This window comes from Nesoenas mayeri (assembly GCF_963082525.1).
Source record: "Nesoenas mayeri genome assembly, chromosome: Z".
Taxonomy (NCBI): domain Eukaryota; kingdom Metazoa; phylum Chordata; class Aves; order Columbiformes; family Columbidae; genus Nesoenas; species Nesoenas mayeri.
This window is the reverse complement of record NC_137542.1, coordinates 59,931,644-59,946,609: the sequence shown is the minus strand read 5'-3', so window position 1 is coordinate 59,946,609 and position 14,966 is coordinate 59,931,644. Positions and strand designations below refer to the sequence as shown.

The 14,966-nt window shown below is 38.6% G+C and overlaps 1 protein-coding gene across 1 annotated transcript; it reads right to left on the bottom strand.

Annotated features, from left to right (window-relative positions):
• Positions 1–1,377: 1,377 nt before the first annotated feature.
• Positions 1,378–14,935, bottom strand: PPWD1 (peptidylprolyl isomerase domain and WD repeat containing 1; the record flags this gene model as incomplete). The annotated part of the gene is made up of 11 exons (XM_080363052.1): positions 1,378–2,196; positions 3,270–3,452; positions 4,015–4,096; positions 6,739–6,920; positions 8,017–8,206; positions 8,691–8,881; positions 9,457–9,904; positions 11,316–11,436; positions 12,693–12,793; positions 13,447–13,549; positions 14,812–14,935. 11 exons carry the CDS (start codon positions 14,933–14,935, stop codon positions 2,053–2,055), a joined length of 1,869 nt encoding a protein of 622 aa, XP_080219178.1. The 3' UTR covers positions 1,378–2,052.
• Between the last annotated feature and the right edge of the window lie 31 nt (positions 14,936–14,966).

Genomic DNA, 14,966 nt, shown 5'->3' with positions numbered 1-14,966 from the left:
CTTGCCTTTTTTGTTAAGTTTATCTCAGAATAGAGGTGTGCCTCATTTAACTTGCTGCAGAATTTTTCTTACAGATCCCTGAAGATAACCCTTTATCTCACTGAAGCTTCTTAAGGGTAGCAGCTTTCGAGGAACTCAATTTGATTAGTGTGCATCGCATCTCACTTCCTGGATGCAGTTACCAGAACTGTGATCTCCTGAGTCTTTTATGAGTGCAGTAGTGTTACATGAGCATAAATGTTAGTGTATTTAGACTAGACTTAGCCGTTCAACATAGTAACAGAACCATATCTAGCCCCAGGTTCACAGCAGCTTGAGGAGCTGTGTGAGCTCTCATTGCAGACTGCATCAGAAACACCTGATGTGAATGGCATCATTTATTTTAAGCTAAGTATTTCAGCTAAGAAGTAGAAATGTTTGAAGGACTTTGGGTAATGTTGAAGCCAGAAGTAGACTCCTTAAGCTAAAACAATGAGAAAACAAACACTGGGGGGGGCAAAAAGAAAAAAAAAAGTATTATTGGCAATGCCAAACATATTGCATAGGTCTTCATACACTGGCATTGTAAGAGTTGATTGCCAGCGGTGGAGGAACAAGCCAGGACGACTCAATGCGAGTGATAACGCATTGTTCAACTTTATTGCCGTTAACGACACCTATTTATAACAGGTTACAGTAATTATGCATACTTGTCACCTGCTGATTGGCTTAGATCCAAAGGTTACATTTGCCTGACCCTCCTATTTGCGGTTAGCTAGCCGTGTTTTGCACCTCCTCAGCTCCCACCTCCCCAAAGTTGTTTCCAATACTTGTCAAGGTCACTGTGCCCTTGCCGTTTCTCCTAATGACCAGCAGTTTCCACTGAGGCCTCATTATGCTAAGCTCCTAAATTATGACAAACCGCTAACTTATCAGAACACAGCTCTTATTAGAACAAACATTAGAACAAAACTCTTCTTAGAACAAACTCTGGTCGTGCAACTGCTCCATGGATTCATGTCCTTTATCTTTAAGCCACTCCCTAACAGTTGATCATTGCTCTTCAACACAGAAGGTATGTATGTCCACAGCCTTTTTTAAAGGACAGAGGTGGATTACATACCTTGTCATAGCAAACACTATCATAACTTAATCTCATGTTTGATGCATGTACGTATGATGGAAGAGTTCTCTCAGGCTTTCTGACCTTTTCCTCTGTCAAAGATTTCAATGCTGTGAAAAGGTTTAATTAACTATGAAAGATGCAAATGAAACATGAGAAAGATACAAACTATACCATGATCCCCTTTTATAAATGGTATCATGAGACAGGGTGTGGGGTTTTATATTGAGTTTTGCATAGAAGCAGGGGAAGAAAACCAGTAGACATAGTAAGAAACAAGCAGAGGTTTTTATTTTAAAAATACAAAGTTACCAGAAATACAGACATTGGGTACTTCAGGTACATTAAAAATAGTAAAACTGGTGATTGCTCTGTGTGGCAGGTACACTCACTCAACACCACCAGAAACTTACAGACACCATGGTGTCCAGCATCAGGCACATGCCCCTTGGTTGACAGACACGTCCCTTAGCCAATGAAATGCCCCAGTCAAGAGACATTTCTAGACCACTGACCACAGATCAGATTTGACCAGGGTATAAATGAAGCCCCACTGGTGACTTCCTCAAAGCAGCAGGTCTGCAGCTGGGGACTTCCCCCATAGGATGGGACACCACCTAAGGAAACACCTCAGGGTTGAGCACAAAGTTTGAGGCTCCTCGGAGGCTCCTCCTCTTGAACCTGCTGTTTACTAAATATGTGTCAGAGCCTAAAGCAATTTTGCTTGAGAACACATTTGATTATTGGTTAATCAACAGTTACACAATTTTGGTCAGAAAGAAAAATAAAATCCCCTTTGAGTTTGCCATCTGCCTAATTTGATTTTAGCGTGCCTCTGAAACACTCTGTCCCGGCACTTCTCAAAAACATTTCTGTTCTTTCTAGGTCCTTTTTGGGTCCTATCATGTGGAGTTTTTTTCTGCTTAAGGCTGGAACCTTTGAATCCTTGCTTACTTCACTGTGATATTAATGATGCTGATATCCTCGTAGGGTTTGTCCGTTTTGGGATTGACTTTTACATTCGAGATTCTTTGAACAACTTCCATTCCTTTAGTCACCCGTCCAAACACACTGTGTTTGTTGTCCAGCCATGGCTGTTTGAGGGCACATAAGAAAAGAGAAAACAAAAGAAAAAGCAACTTATTAAAACAGAAAGCAGCCTCTAGTTTAGGTACCAAACCAGAAAGAGACTGATGTAGAGTAAGCATGGATACATTTTGTATGTTCAGACTATGAAACTTAACACCATATAAATACTAGCATGTCAATAACTATTAGAGTATGGCTAATACATGTTCATATGCATTTAAACTCACTTTCTCAATTCTTTTCTTAAAGTACTACAGGGGTCAAGTCCTAGCAATGCAGTAGAATTTCATAATTTATTTTAAAGTGTATTCTCAGTTCACAGAAATGCCTTTTCTGTCTCTATCTCATGGTATTTTCACAGCTGAACTTTTAAGTGCCAGTCCAGAATACTATTTAATTCAAAGTAATATACAGTATGCCCAATTAACAACCTGAATACAGGCACTGATACAACGTAGTAAGCTTCAAAATTATGGCAGATGACTGCTTTCTAAAAAAAGGCACATGATTTTGAAATAAGTGCTCTAAGAATGCAGTGTCTACAAATGTTACCTCTAAGGATTTGGTTTTTATTTGCTAAATTCATATAGCAGTGTTTACCTTTTTTTTTACTCTGAAATGGTACACAGATGAAAGGAAACCTGAACACTGGCTTCTTTGCATAGCTATAATTAGGCAATATTAAGGAATCATCCCGGCACCATATCCAAAAATTTCAAACAATCTAAGCAATAGATAGATTTCCATCATCTTTAAAACAGTATATTAATACAAAATACTCTAGTAATACACAATTAAAATGAATCTGATTTACTAAGAATTTGATATTGCCCTTACTCCAATTAAAGGCAAAAGGCCTCTTGATCACAACTGACAAAAATACTTTTCTGTTTCTTCAAAGACTGTTTCAGTGAAGCCTACACAACACACATAGTTATGTGCAGTGTTCATTTGCAAAATAACAAGAAAATATTATTTAGATAGTGCTGTGTTCCTTTTTTCACCAGAGGAAAAAACCAATATTTTGCTATCTAAGTTACCATCTCAAGCCATAAATCAAGCTTTTAATATTACTCACAGTTGGAACTACTGTTATAAAAAACTGGGATCCATTGGTATTTGGTCCTGCGTTAGCCATGCTGAGCGTGTATGGTCTGTCATGTCGTAAAGTTGAATGAAACTCATCTTCAAATTCTCCTCCCCAAATACTTTCACCGCCCATTCCTGTACCAGTTGGGTCACCAGTCTGAATCATGAAACCCTGCACAGAAATTAAGTTTTATTATGTCATCACATAGAATAAATAAGCAAAAATATTTTATACCAGGTGGCATTTCTTCAAACATTTCAACAAAATGTGTTAAAAGAAGCCCTTATCCACAGCATTTAAGTGATAATGGAGTACCTGTGAAGAAACAAGCTTACTCATAGTTCCTACTAGTGAGGAACAGAAACCTGATTATCTGTACCTCCTGCAACCACTTAGGCTCTATCAACTTGACTCTGGTGCAAGAGAAATAAGGCAGCTTTAAAGAAATGCCTTCTGATATAAAATAAAGTCTTAGTTCAAGCAGGATTGCTGAATTGATATTTCTCTCAGTTTCAGATTTCTTCCACTCTGTCAGTTCCAGAACAACTATTAAACAACTTCAAGTAAATGATAAAGCTGTTAAAAGCCTCAGAGTCGTTCAGACTTTACAGAGAATTCTGAAGCCATTACAGAAATTCCTTGTGCAAAAGGGAAAGGAAAAGATTAACAAAGAGGACCAACCACAAAGCTACATTATCTAAAACAACAAAAAAAATAGTTCTGTACATGTTACCTTGATGATACGGTGAAATATGTGTCCATTGTAATAACCATTTCTGCTGTGCACACAGAAGTTTTCCACTGTTTTGGGGCACCTAAAATTGTGTAGCAGAAAACACAAGCTACAATAAATATTTAATTGTATGGTGGCAAGGCTGTAAACATTTCAGCTGAGATCGAGATCCCGTTGTAATGAGCAGCGTTTCAGCACACTGTAGAAAGAGCTTTCAACAAGTAAGGAAAAAAAGAAAAAAATCCCCACCTCCTCAAAGCCAGAGATAAAAACAAAAAACCCTTGAGAGTTGCACGATGACACAGAAAGGCAGCAGCAATGTTGATAACGCCGCAGTATTTTAGCTATTGCTGAGCAGTGCTCACACGGCGTGAAGGCCTTTTCTACTTCGCACCCCACCCACCAGCGAGGAGGCTGAGGTGCACAAGGGGTTGAGAGGGGACACAGCTGGGACAGCTGACCCCAACTAATGCCAGGGATATTCCATACCAAATGATGTCAAGCTCAGTAATGAAAGCTGGCGGAAAAAGAAGGAATGGGGGAACATTCTTAGGGATGGCGTTTGTCTTTCCAAGTCACCACTACATGTGATGGAGCCCTGCTGTCCTGGAGATGCTGAACACCCGTCTGCCCAGGGGAAGTGTGAATGAATCCCTGGTTTTGCTTTGCTTTGTGTGCGGATTTTGCTTTGCCTGTTAAACTGCCTTTATCTCAACCCACGAGTTTTCTCATTTTTACTCTTCTGAGTCTCCCACTCCACAGAGGGGGAGCAAGTGAGTGGCTGTGTGGTGCTTAGTTGCCAGCCAGGGTTAGACCATGAGTCAGGAACCAAATATATTTCCTCAAAGCCTAGTCCAAGGCACCACTCTTTAGATGTTCCTTCTCCAGCCTTCTACTTAGAAACAGTTGGTTTACAAAATCAATTAAGGAGTGTATGCTGCATAAGCAGAGAGTTGTTCACTCCTTTACTGCTACAATTCTGTTCAGTTTCATATGTAAGGAGTCCAGTCTCGCAAACAAGTAACATCTAAAAACACAACGTTACAGAACTTGCATTCAGCAGAGTCAGTTACCCTCCTCTGAAACTACTCACAAACATTGCTTGGAAGCGGAGTGAAGAGGCAAAACATTACTTCTGATGGAATAAAAAGAGGAAAAAAACAACCAAACAACCTTCCACTTCTGTGACTTGATTATTTACTTCTAAGAGATTTGCTACCAGGGTGAAAATTCTTTGCAATAGCTCCTTCACTAGTTTTAGATAACTGATTAGTAGCCAGAGTAGATCTACATTGACATGTTTATGCAGTAACACACATTTTCCCAGCAAATGAGAAAACAGCCAAGTGGAGTCCACAGCTGTAGAGTTCAGCGGTGACAAGGAACATTAGCTTGGGCTTAGTGATATTCTAAACTGAGTCAGAAACAGAGTGCCAGTGGACTAAGTAATAGAACAGACAAGATTATAGTCTGAGCAGTACACAGTCATTCACAACTTGATTCCATGAGCACATGGCCAAAGATTTAAGGGCCATACAATGCCACATCCTATATGCTCTTCTTTAATTTTTTAATCACTTTCATCTTGAAAAAAATTTAAATTCAAAGCTAAGCTGGCTGGAAATACTAGAACAAAAAAGGACAAACCTAACAATAACCAAGCCTGACAACAATGTATTTAATTGAAAACTGCATATGAAACACTGTAGTGAAGCACCTAGCAATACTATCCCTGCAAACATAGTGACACACTGACATGAGAATTAAAAAAAAAAGTCAGATAACATGTAGCTTGGCCTGTCACTTACTAATAAGGGCTGTACCGTTACTTCAACCAATGTGCTACAATTCCAGAAACTAGGGCCTGATGCAAGGAGACACTGGTGAAAAACTGGCAGCCCTACAGGGTAGAACTGAAGTTGTACTGCCTTACCTATGTTTATGATACAACAGGAACTTGGGTTTAGAGAAGCATGGACTACACTTACACCGTTTAAGTTCAAATGTATAGCAATATTAAGATATATAATAATAAACAGATCTGTTTCATAATAAAATGTTTGCATATATTAGCATCACAAAGAAGAGATTCTGACACAATAACTTTAGCAACTGTCATGCATAAAACTCTTCCAATTATATGTCTGGTTTTGGATATATACAGCACTAATATTATATGCTGGTACAAACTTCATGTTGCACTTGAAGGAGCTGCAATAACATCAAATGTAGTACAATGGCCACATTTGGAAGTTGCAAACTGCACTACTTCTCTGGCTTCCACAGTCCTACTGTCAACATCATCATTCTCTTTCATGACAGAATCGAACAGCACTGACTTACAATAATATGTAGCATACACAGAATCACGCAACCTATTCACATACACTGTTTAGAAAAAGAATAAAAGCTAAGAAAGGAATAACCCCCCTGAACCTGTAATTAAGTAAAAATAAAAATAATTTTTAAAAAATAATAAAATAATAATAAAATACAGACTTGTACCCACAACTGTTCCTTATATCTGTTTTGCCCTATTTTATTTGTGTTTGTAAAGAGTCACAGTCCTAGCTTGATGTATTAAGAAACTGTTGGGAAAAACGGACAGTAGAAAAAGGGGAAGAGAACTATTCCTGACTTTAAATACAAGTCTTGAACACTGCTACCATAAAGTGTAGAAGAAAGTAAAAACTAAAGAACAGAAGAAAACTACTGAATACGTACTCAACAGGAAAAAGCTTGACATGAATATCTCCCATGCTTGTGTGGATGATGGCGCTGTCTGAAACTCTTTTGGGACCTTCTGCTTGAGTAGCTGCCATGACCTCTTCTTTAGAAGGTTTCTCATTAAATACGTCTCTGTCAGAATCTGCACTCTTTGTATCTTCTGGTTCACGTTTAGTAAACTAAGAACAAAAGAACAGAAGGCTGTTTGGTTTTTCTCTTTCCCCCTCCCCTTATCTTACACACTAGTGTCAATATGATTATTCACACTGTGAAAAACTAATAGATTTAAAATATAGGAAGAGAATTCATAGACAGTCTGTTCTTGCATTTCAGTGTCGTGCATTACCAGTCACGAATTCCAGTACAGCTATGTGCAAATCCAAGTAACTTTTTTATAACTGTTAAATTAAACTTCTCCCTCTTTTTAACAGAAACTTCTCCCTCTTTTTAACAGAAAGCCCACAGTAGCTCAGCATCTTTTCTTTAAAAAAAACAGTGGAGAATATCAATGTGTACTGTCACATTCAGACGAAAACAGCAGGTTTCATCATAAAACTTTTAGTTTCACTACAAAGGAAAACTTAATCCTCTTATTCCGATACCCCATTAATGTAAGACTATAGAAAACCATCAAACTTAACCGAAAACAATGAAAAAACCTCAGAAATGTAGTTTTATAGTACTTATAGCAAAAACATAGGAGTACAGAAGCATCTGCTTAAGTGAGTAGTACACTTACTTGTCAAATGACAATCACTAATCTCTCTGCATGCATATAGCCATGTTTTAGATTTTGCCTAACTTCTCCTCCTCACTTGTCCTACCGTTCAGAGTAGTATATTCCCTTATGTACTACACACTAACCACACAAAGCTTTAGAAAATATACCATCTTGGTCCAACAAAAAACATGATCAAATTCAGACAGACCGATCTCTAACCACTATGGTGATCACATCCCAACTGACTACTAACTGCTCTGGAACTACTTGTCCGTTTGCCTTATTCACTGCATCTCACCTAAAATCTAAATTGTGAACAGGAAGATGACTCTTTGTCTTAGCTAGTTGCCCAGAACGTCCTTGATGCTACTGAGTCCTGATGCTGCTCTGAATTTAATTTTTTTTAATTACATAATGAAGGAACGCCTCTGGAAAGTTGTGTTTGAAAATATTCAGGACAAAAAGCACTGGAAAGGTGCAAGGAGAAAAGTAAAAATAATATAGGAAAAACATCAGTACATGCATGGAGTTATTTAAATAGAAACTACACTCACCATGTAAAACCTATTTTTTTTAAAAGCTGTGCATATTACTGTTGGATCTGCCTGGATATTCTGGAGAACAGGATTTTCAGATGCCTTCATTTCTATAGTGATGGCAGCACGATGTTTTTTTGCTACTCCTTGGAACAAAGCTAGTTGCATCACTCTGATGTTTTCTTGTTTTCCCAAGATACGAATACACCTGAAGTACAAGATATAAAAAGGTATAACTATTGTTAGCTGCTCACAGTCAGAGATTATCTCCTTTCTGCCTGGAAGACCCAAAACAAAATTCCCAAAACCCTCTCAAATAACTAGTTGGTTTTTTATGATGCTTCTCTATTCAGACTTGCTATGTGATTCACTAGTCAGCCTCCGTATGCAATAAAACCCCAATTGCATGATCCACATTTATGTTATCACACACAATTAGCCAGAGATTACACCTTTTTAATACAAATATGCTTGCCATATTTTCTCATTGTTTTACGAAGCTTTAAACTGCAACAACTCATTATGAATCACAGCATTATCTTATCTACAGTCTAATGTAAGGCTCCCAAATAACAACAAAATAAGGTTAGAGACCCCCACAGACATATCAAGTTTTAAATATACTATAAACTTCACTGAATATAGGCTTTGAAATAAGAATATTTATCTCAAAGTGTGTCACTGGAACGTACCTGTTAGTCTCTACATTTATGACCTTAATGCCCAACATTGTTCCATAGAGAACGAAGTGTCCAGTTTCATCAAAAATAATATTGATTAATCTTACTGCATCCACTTTCTCCAGCTCACGTTCAACTGCCATACGTCGGCCAAACTCCATGTCTGGTAGTTGCTGTCTCATCTGCTGAAGCTCAGTAAACATCTACAGAAAAACAGAAAAAAAACCCCACTTTTATATAAACATATTTTACATCATCCATGCAGCAAAACACTGATCCACATGCTTAGAAAATTCAGAATTCAAATGAGATTACTCTACACAAACTTAACTGAAGAATTAAAATAAATACAAATACTCCTTTTATTTTAATGAACCAATAGGCATGCTGTAGTACTAGCCTTAAGCAAAGACAGAGAAGTATGTAGCCATCTAACAAATTTCTTGAAAGATGACAAGTATAATTTGCTATCGTTATGTTATTTTAAATGGACATTTTGCAGAATTGCTTCCTAGTAAAAAGAAATCTTGCAGTACAAAACCACAGATGAAAAGTGATATCTCCGTTTCACCGCATAACTAACATAAATTGGTAATTAATTTTGTGGCAAAGCTATACAAGAGGCAAGGAAGGGAACAAAGAAAAATTTTCTGCAAGAAAAATACAGCAACGAGGCTCAACTTTAGAAAAAAATGATAACTTAGGTGAATGTGCTGGTAAAGAAATTCAAATACGTAGAAAAAACACCTCATAAAAAGATAAGCAAGACCAAACTTACACTCAGAGATTCATCAAAGACTCTCATGAGCTTCCCTGTCAAAAACCGGAAAATTCTAACTTTTCTGTCGGACCCAAGAGTCGCCATTTTCTTGCCATCAGGTGAAAAACTTATACTGGATGGGTAAGCCTTGCATTTAGCAAATTCATATAGATCGGTATCTGTTTTATACTCCCAATTCACGTTCTTGGGAAATTTATATTCATGAGAAGTTCCAGTCCAGTACTCGATCATTCCAGATTTGTCAGCAGACACTACTACTTTGTAGACAGGGTTCAATCGTATCTGAGTAAGAGAGGATGTGTGGAGTTTATCAAAAACATGAAGTGGCTGGTTATTCCCTCGTCCATCATATATGAATATTTTTCCTGTGCTCTTCTCAGATGTGGCAACAGAAGATATGGCATCTCCAGGGCAATATACCCATTCACATTGGCCAGGGTGGTAGCTGCAACAGAGGATAAAAAAAAAAAAAAGGACTGATGTTACTTAGATAAGGATCGAGTCATGCTATAAACTTGAAATCAAATATCAGAAGCAAATTTTGAACTTCATGTACTAGTCTTACTAATATCTGTCTTGCCAAAGTTCAGGGTTATAACCAACCTTTTCCGAGCAACACAATTCAGTGGATGGCTTGGCCAATTTTTGTTGCTCCCGTATTGTTTTATAAAGAGGGTCTGATAGAAAGCAAAGGTAGAAGGCAGCTATAAAAGAATAAGGATGGAAATCCAGCTAAATCACACCAGTGGCATTAATAATTCCTATTCAACTTCTGCAATTCAATAGCACTTCTCTTCCATATGTTACATGATTAATGCTTTTACCTCAGTTTTCTCCGAATTCTCAAACAGAAAATACACCTTCTATTGTAACATCAAATTCAATTTTTCTTAATAATATTAAGTCTTTTTCATACTACAATTTTACTACTTTCGTAGTGACAATACAGGGCTGCTAAGTAGAAAAGACCAGTAAAAACAAAATAGTAAGGTTAACTAGAATTTTTCCACAGCAGACAGCCAAGAGGGAATCAATTCCTATAGGTTAAATACATTATCTGGAGGAGGATACTACAACTATAACCAGCAAAGCACGTCACATAAGCTTTTATATAGGTATCTGAAAAGCTCTTTTTTTTTTTTTAAACTTATGCTTCTATTCAGTTTCAGAACTAAACAACAAATAGTGGACTATGAGGAATCACTTTTCCAGTTCTAAAAGGCTTGTGGAAACATCAGTACTTCTACTACTCTTGGTATAGCATTAATTGAACCTCCAATCCTCCAAACTCACCCTTGTAACAGCATGGGGCTTGTTTTCCTCTAGTATTGTTATAATTCAAATAACAACCATTCCCATTTCTCCCACATTCTTTAGCTACATACTGTATAACTACAGAAATCCTACAACAGCACGACTAAGAAAAACAATATTCTTTATAACAGAAGGAGGAAATTTCTATCCCTATGACAACAAATAAGACAACACATACAGGACAAATTCCTTCTTTACTGGAAATATTAGTTGGCTATGATTCTTAAATTCAGTTCCAAACAAGAGAAAAAAAAATGTCTAGCTAAGTATTTTGAGAAACCCCACATCTTTGTGCATAATATTTTACACTGAGGGAAGGCACAGACCTGCTACATTCACATACTAGGCATATAATCATAAATTTTTCTATTCAGTCAGGCAGACCACAGCCACTGGATGCACTTCAGATAATGCCATTTACTCAGCTTCATCTGATTGGGGTTAAAAAAACCTCAAAAAACACAAATTATTGATTTACCTCTTAGCAAAATAACCCCCATTTATAATCCCAAACAAACATTTTCAAGAACTATGTAACTTACCCAAGTTTCAGCATGTTGATCATATCAAAGTTGACGACATCAAACACTTTCATTGCTTTGTCATCTCCAACTGAACAGAATAATGCCCCCTCTGAACTAACAGCAATACTCTCAATAACACCTATTAAAAAAGTTAACATACTATTAAGACACAAGAAAGGGACATCCTTCATTTCAATATTCCACAGGAAAAATATAAAGAGGTTTAAACCTGTTTCTCAGCTGTTTCTTCACCTTTCAGACTTAAAAACCTGTCTGACTTTCATAATAAGAAACGCCAAAAAACTCACAAAACAACAGTTTGTATCCTATCACTGGTCACAATCAGGTACATTATACTGAACTACTTACTATATACTTAAATGAAAGATTATAATGTCAATTATTTTCATTTAAAATGTTCATTTAAATAAATTTAGAACAATATCAAGATATGTTAAAAAAATAACATGCTCTTCAGCTTGCACCTCTCAAGAGAGAAAAAGCAGAACTCTACAGACTATTACAGTCTTGCTATTAGCACATATGTTACTCAAAATTACTCCACAATATCTATTTTTGCTTGGTAGCCTTTGTTCTCACATTTTGTTTCTGTATATAATGAAAAGCTGATAGTTAAGATTGAGAGCCCACCGTAACATCTTTTTAAAGTCTAAGAAGAAACAGTTCTTCTACTATATATTATTAAATATTTTTCTAACAGTCTGCATCTTGAACTGGTTTTTTCCCCAGGAGGCACGTGATCACTTCTTCTAATAGCAATGAGAATGCCATTTTCCGTCTAGCCTGTTTAATGCTTAGCATAATAGGGAAGAGCTATGTGTACTTACCAACTTTGAAAATTCGGTTAAAATTATTAATTCTTAATTGGAATTCAGCTGATAGTCATGACAATGATGCAGAATTTACTCTACACTTGCAATAATACAAGATGAAAATTACAATTTTTTTCGACACTGCAGGAGGTGGGGAGGACATCAGGGATTCAGGTAACTACTTAGAGTACCATTTTCTTAACTTCTCTGGATTTTATGAATCTTGTTATGCACATTGTTTACTTATTTTTAAATAGACAGCTTTTTAATGCCCTTGACATTCTCCCCACAGGATGGTCACAAAGTAATGTAAAGGATGTAGAGGATCTGTGCAGGAGGCGTCTCACATGTTTTATTTTCACCCTAACCCTCCTGCAGTTCCAGAGCTAAGTGTAACAGGGCAGGGGAATAAAGAAAGACAGGTAGGTATCATGCAATATCTAACTGCAGTAAATTAATCCCAGAATCCCTCTTCTCTTTATTTGTACTCTCTGTTCAAATGCTTAAGAGCAAGGGTGAAGAAATAGTGAGGTCCTTTATAGAAGAAAAACCAAGTTCTTACCCAGGTGACTCCGGAAGTGTTTAACAAACTCAATCCCTTCTTCTATTTTTTTCCAGAATTTTACATGCCCATCATGACTGGCTGTTATGATAAAATCTGTCCTAAAATTACAAAAGAAAAACAAGAAACAAAGAAACAAAAAGTTACACATATTAAAGACTTTCACATCACTCTGGGGCAGTAATTTTCACTATCCTTAGTGCTGTGTAAAGAATTACCTTTAAACAAATTACTGTGATAATCTGTCTGAATGAGTACTATGACTCCGGGAAAAGTAAACAAGTATTTCCGTGCACTCTGGATTAATTTACAAAAAGCCAACGGCCTGAATTGAATAAATATATAATACTATCTCATTTGACTACGTAAATTTTACTTCTGTTTTAGCTTTGCTTTCACAATAGGTGCTATTTACTAATGTACGTGTGTGCATATACACAAAAAAAAGAGAAGAAAGCTATCTCCTAAATCTGAGCAGCTCTGCTGAATCACATTTTGTTCAGATGCAGTCAGTTGCTCATGGGATACTGCCCACTCCAATAAGGATTTTAAGACTTTCTTTCATTCTATTTAAACAATCTTTGCAGTAAGCCCTTTTCTTTGCACTTAGTTTTGTTGGATTTTTTAAAATTAGAATACCACTTCTAGACTCAGTCTTCCCATTACTGAAGTTCTACAATGAAAACTTTCTAGCATATACAAAAATACATCTCTGACAACGAGATACAGTGAAAAAAAAAAAGAAGACACTTACTTAGTAGATGCTACATGTGTAATGACATCTCTGTGCATGTAGCTGCGTTCATACATCGAAGCACATGGTAGATTTTCAAGATAAACGTGTTCAAATTCAAGGACTAAACAGAATAAAAAAAAAAATCAGGAAATTTTTTTTTTTCATAAAGTACATCTGGCTTCTCTTCTCCCTTGAAGAGCTTACTCCCATTGTAGTCAAGAATACGCTAATATTTTCTGCAAAGATAATCAAAGGGAATTCTGCTGTGGCTTTCTACTCAGACTGATAAATTAGAGCCACTCAAACTCTGCTTTAAGACACACAGATGCCCTGTTTAAAGCAACTATTACCTTGGCTGTCTGAATGTAATAAGAAAAAATTCAGTATCACAATTTTTAAGTTACTGCCAGAAAGCAGAAGATTATCTGCACCTGATTTTCTTCCAAAACCAAACATATTCCTGACACTGTTGTTAAGAGATTTGAGGTGCCACACAAGTATTGCAGCTTAAATTCTAAGTGCTAGCACCTACCTATTTCACTGTTTAACTAGTCCAACTAAAATAATGTGATTTTCTACTTTTGTCTCCAATGTTTACATCCTAACTGTTGACATCTGTGCAATGGTATTTGTTACTGAACCAGCAGGTTTGAACATCCTTAAACCTGCATTTACTTTACAACCGATGCTCAGAGAGCTGTGAGTTGCCGCACACAGCAACACCATGTATCAAAACACAACCTAGAGGCTCCTCCACCTTAGGGCAGAGCCCTAGAAGCCATTTCGTTCCACATTTGTGGGCAGCACGGTCTCAGCGCTGCCGGCACTACCAAGCAGAGCCTCTTTTCCTGAGGGCATCTCCCAGATGAAGCAGAAATAGGGCGTCCACGACCTGTAATTCTGCGCCCAAGAGGTCCCTCCACAGTCCGGCCATTCTACGTACGAGCCGCTGCTTCAGGCAAAGGGGTCCGCCCGCCCGCCCGCCCGTCCTGGGGCACGGGGAACCGCCCGAGGGCGACCCAGCTGCCCGGCGCCCCCACCTCGTGGTGGGGGCCGCGCTCCTGGCGGGGCCTGCGGCCGAGCAACGACCCCAGCGGTCTAGACCGGGCCCGGGGTAGCGCCCGCGGAGAAGGGGTAGGCAAGCGAAGGCTCCGCTCCTCCCGTTACCTCTCCTCTTTTTCGCTTGCGCGGCCTCCCCCGCCCGTCCTGGGGCACGGGGAACCACCGAGGGCGACCCAGCTGCCCGGCGCCCCCACCTCGTGGTGGGGGCCGCGCTCCTGGCGGGGCCTGCGGCCGAGCAGCGACCCCAGCGCTCCAGACGGGGCCCGGGGTAGCGCCCGCGGAGAAGGGGCAGGCAAGCGAAGGCTCCGCTCTTCCCCTTACCTCTCCTCTTCTTCGCTTGCGCGGCCTCCCCCGGGAGCGGCCCGACCCAGCGTTCCTCCTCATCCTCCTCGTCCGCCGCTGCCTCGGGCTCCCGCCGCTTGCGCTCCGACTCCGACGCCGCCATACTGCGCAACGTTACTTTCTCGCGACGCCTC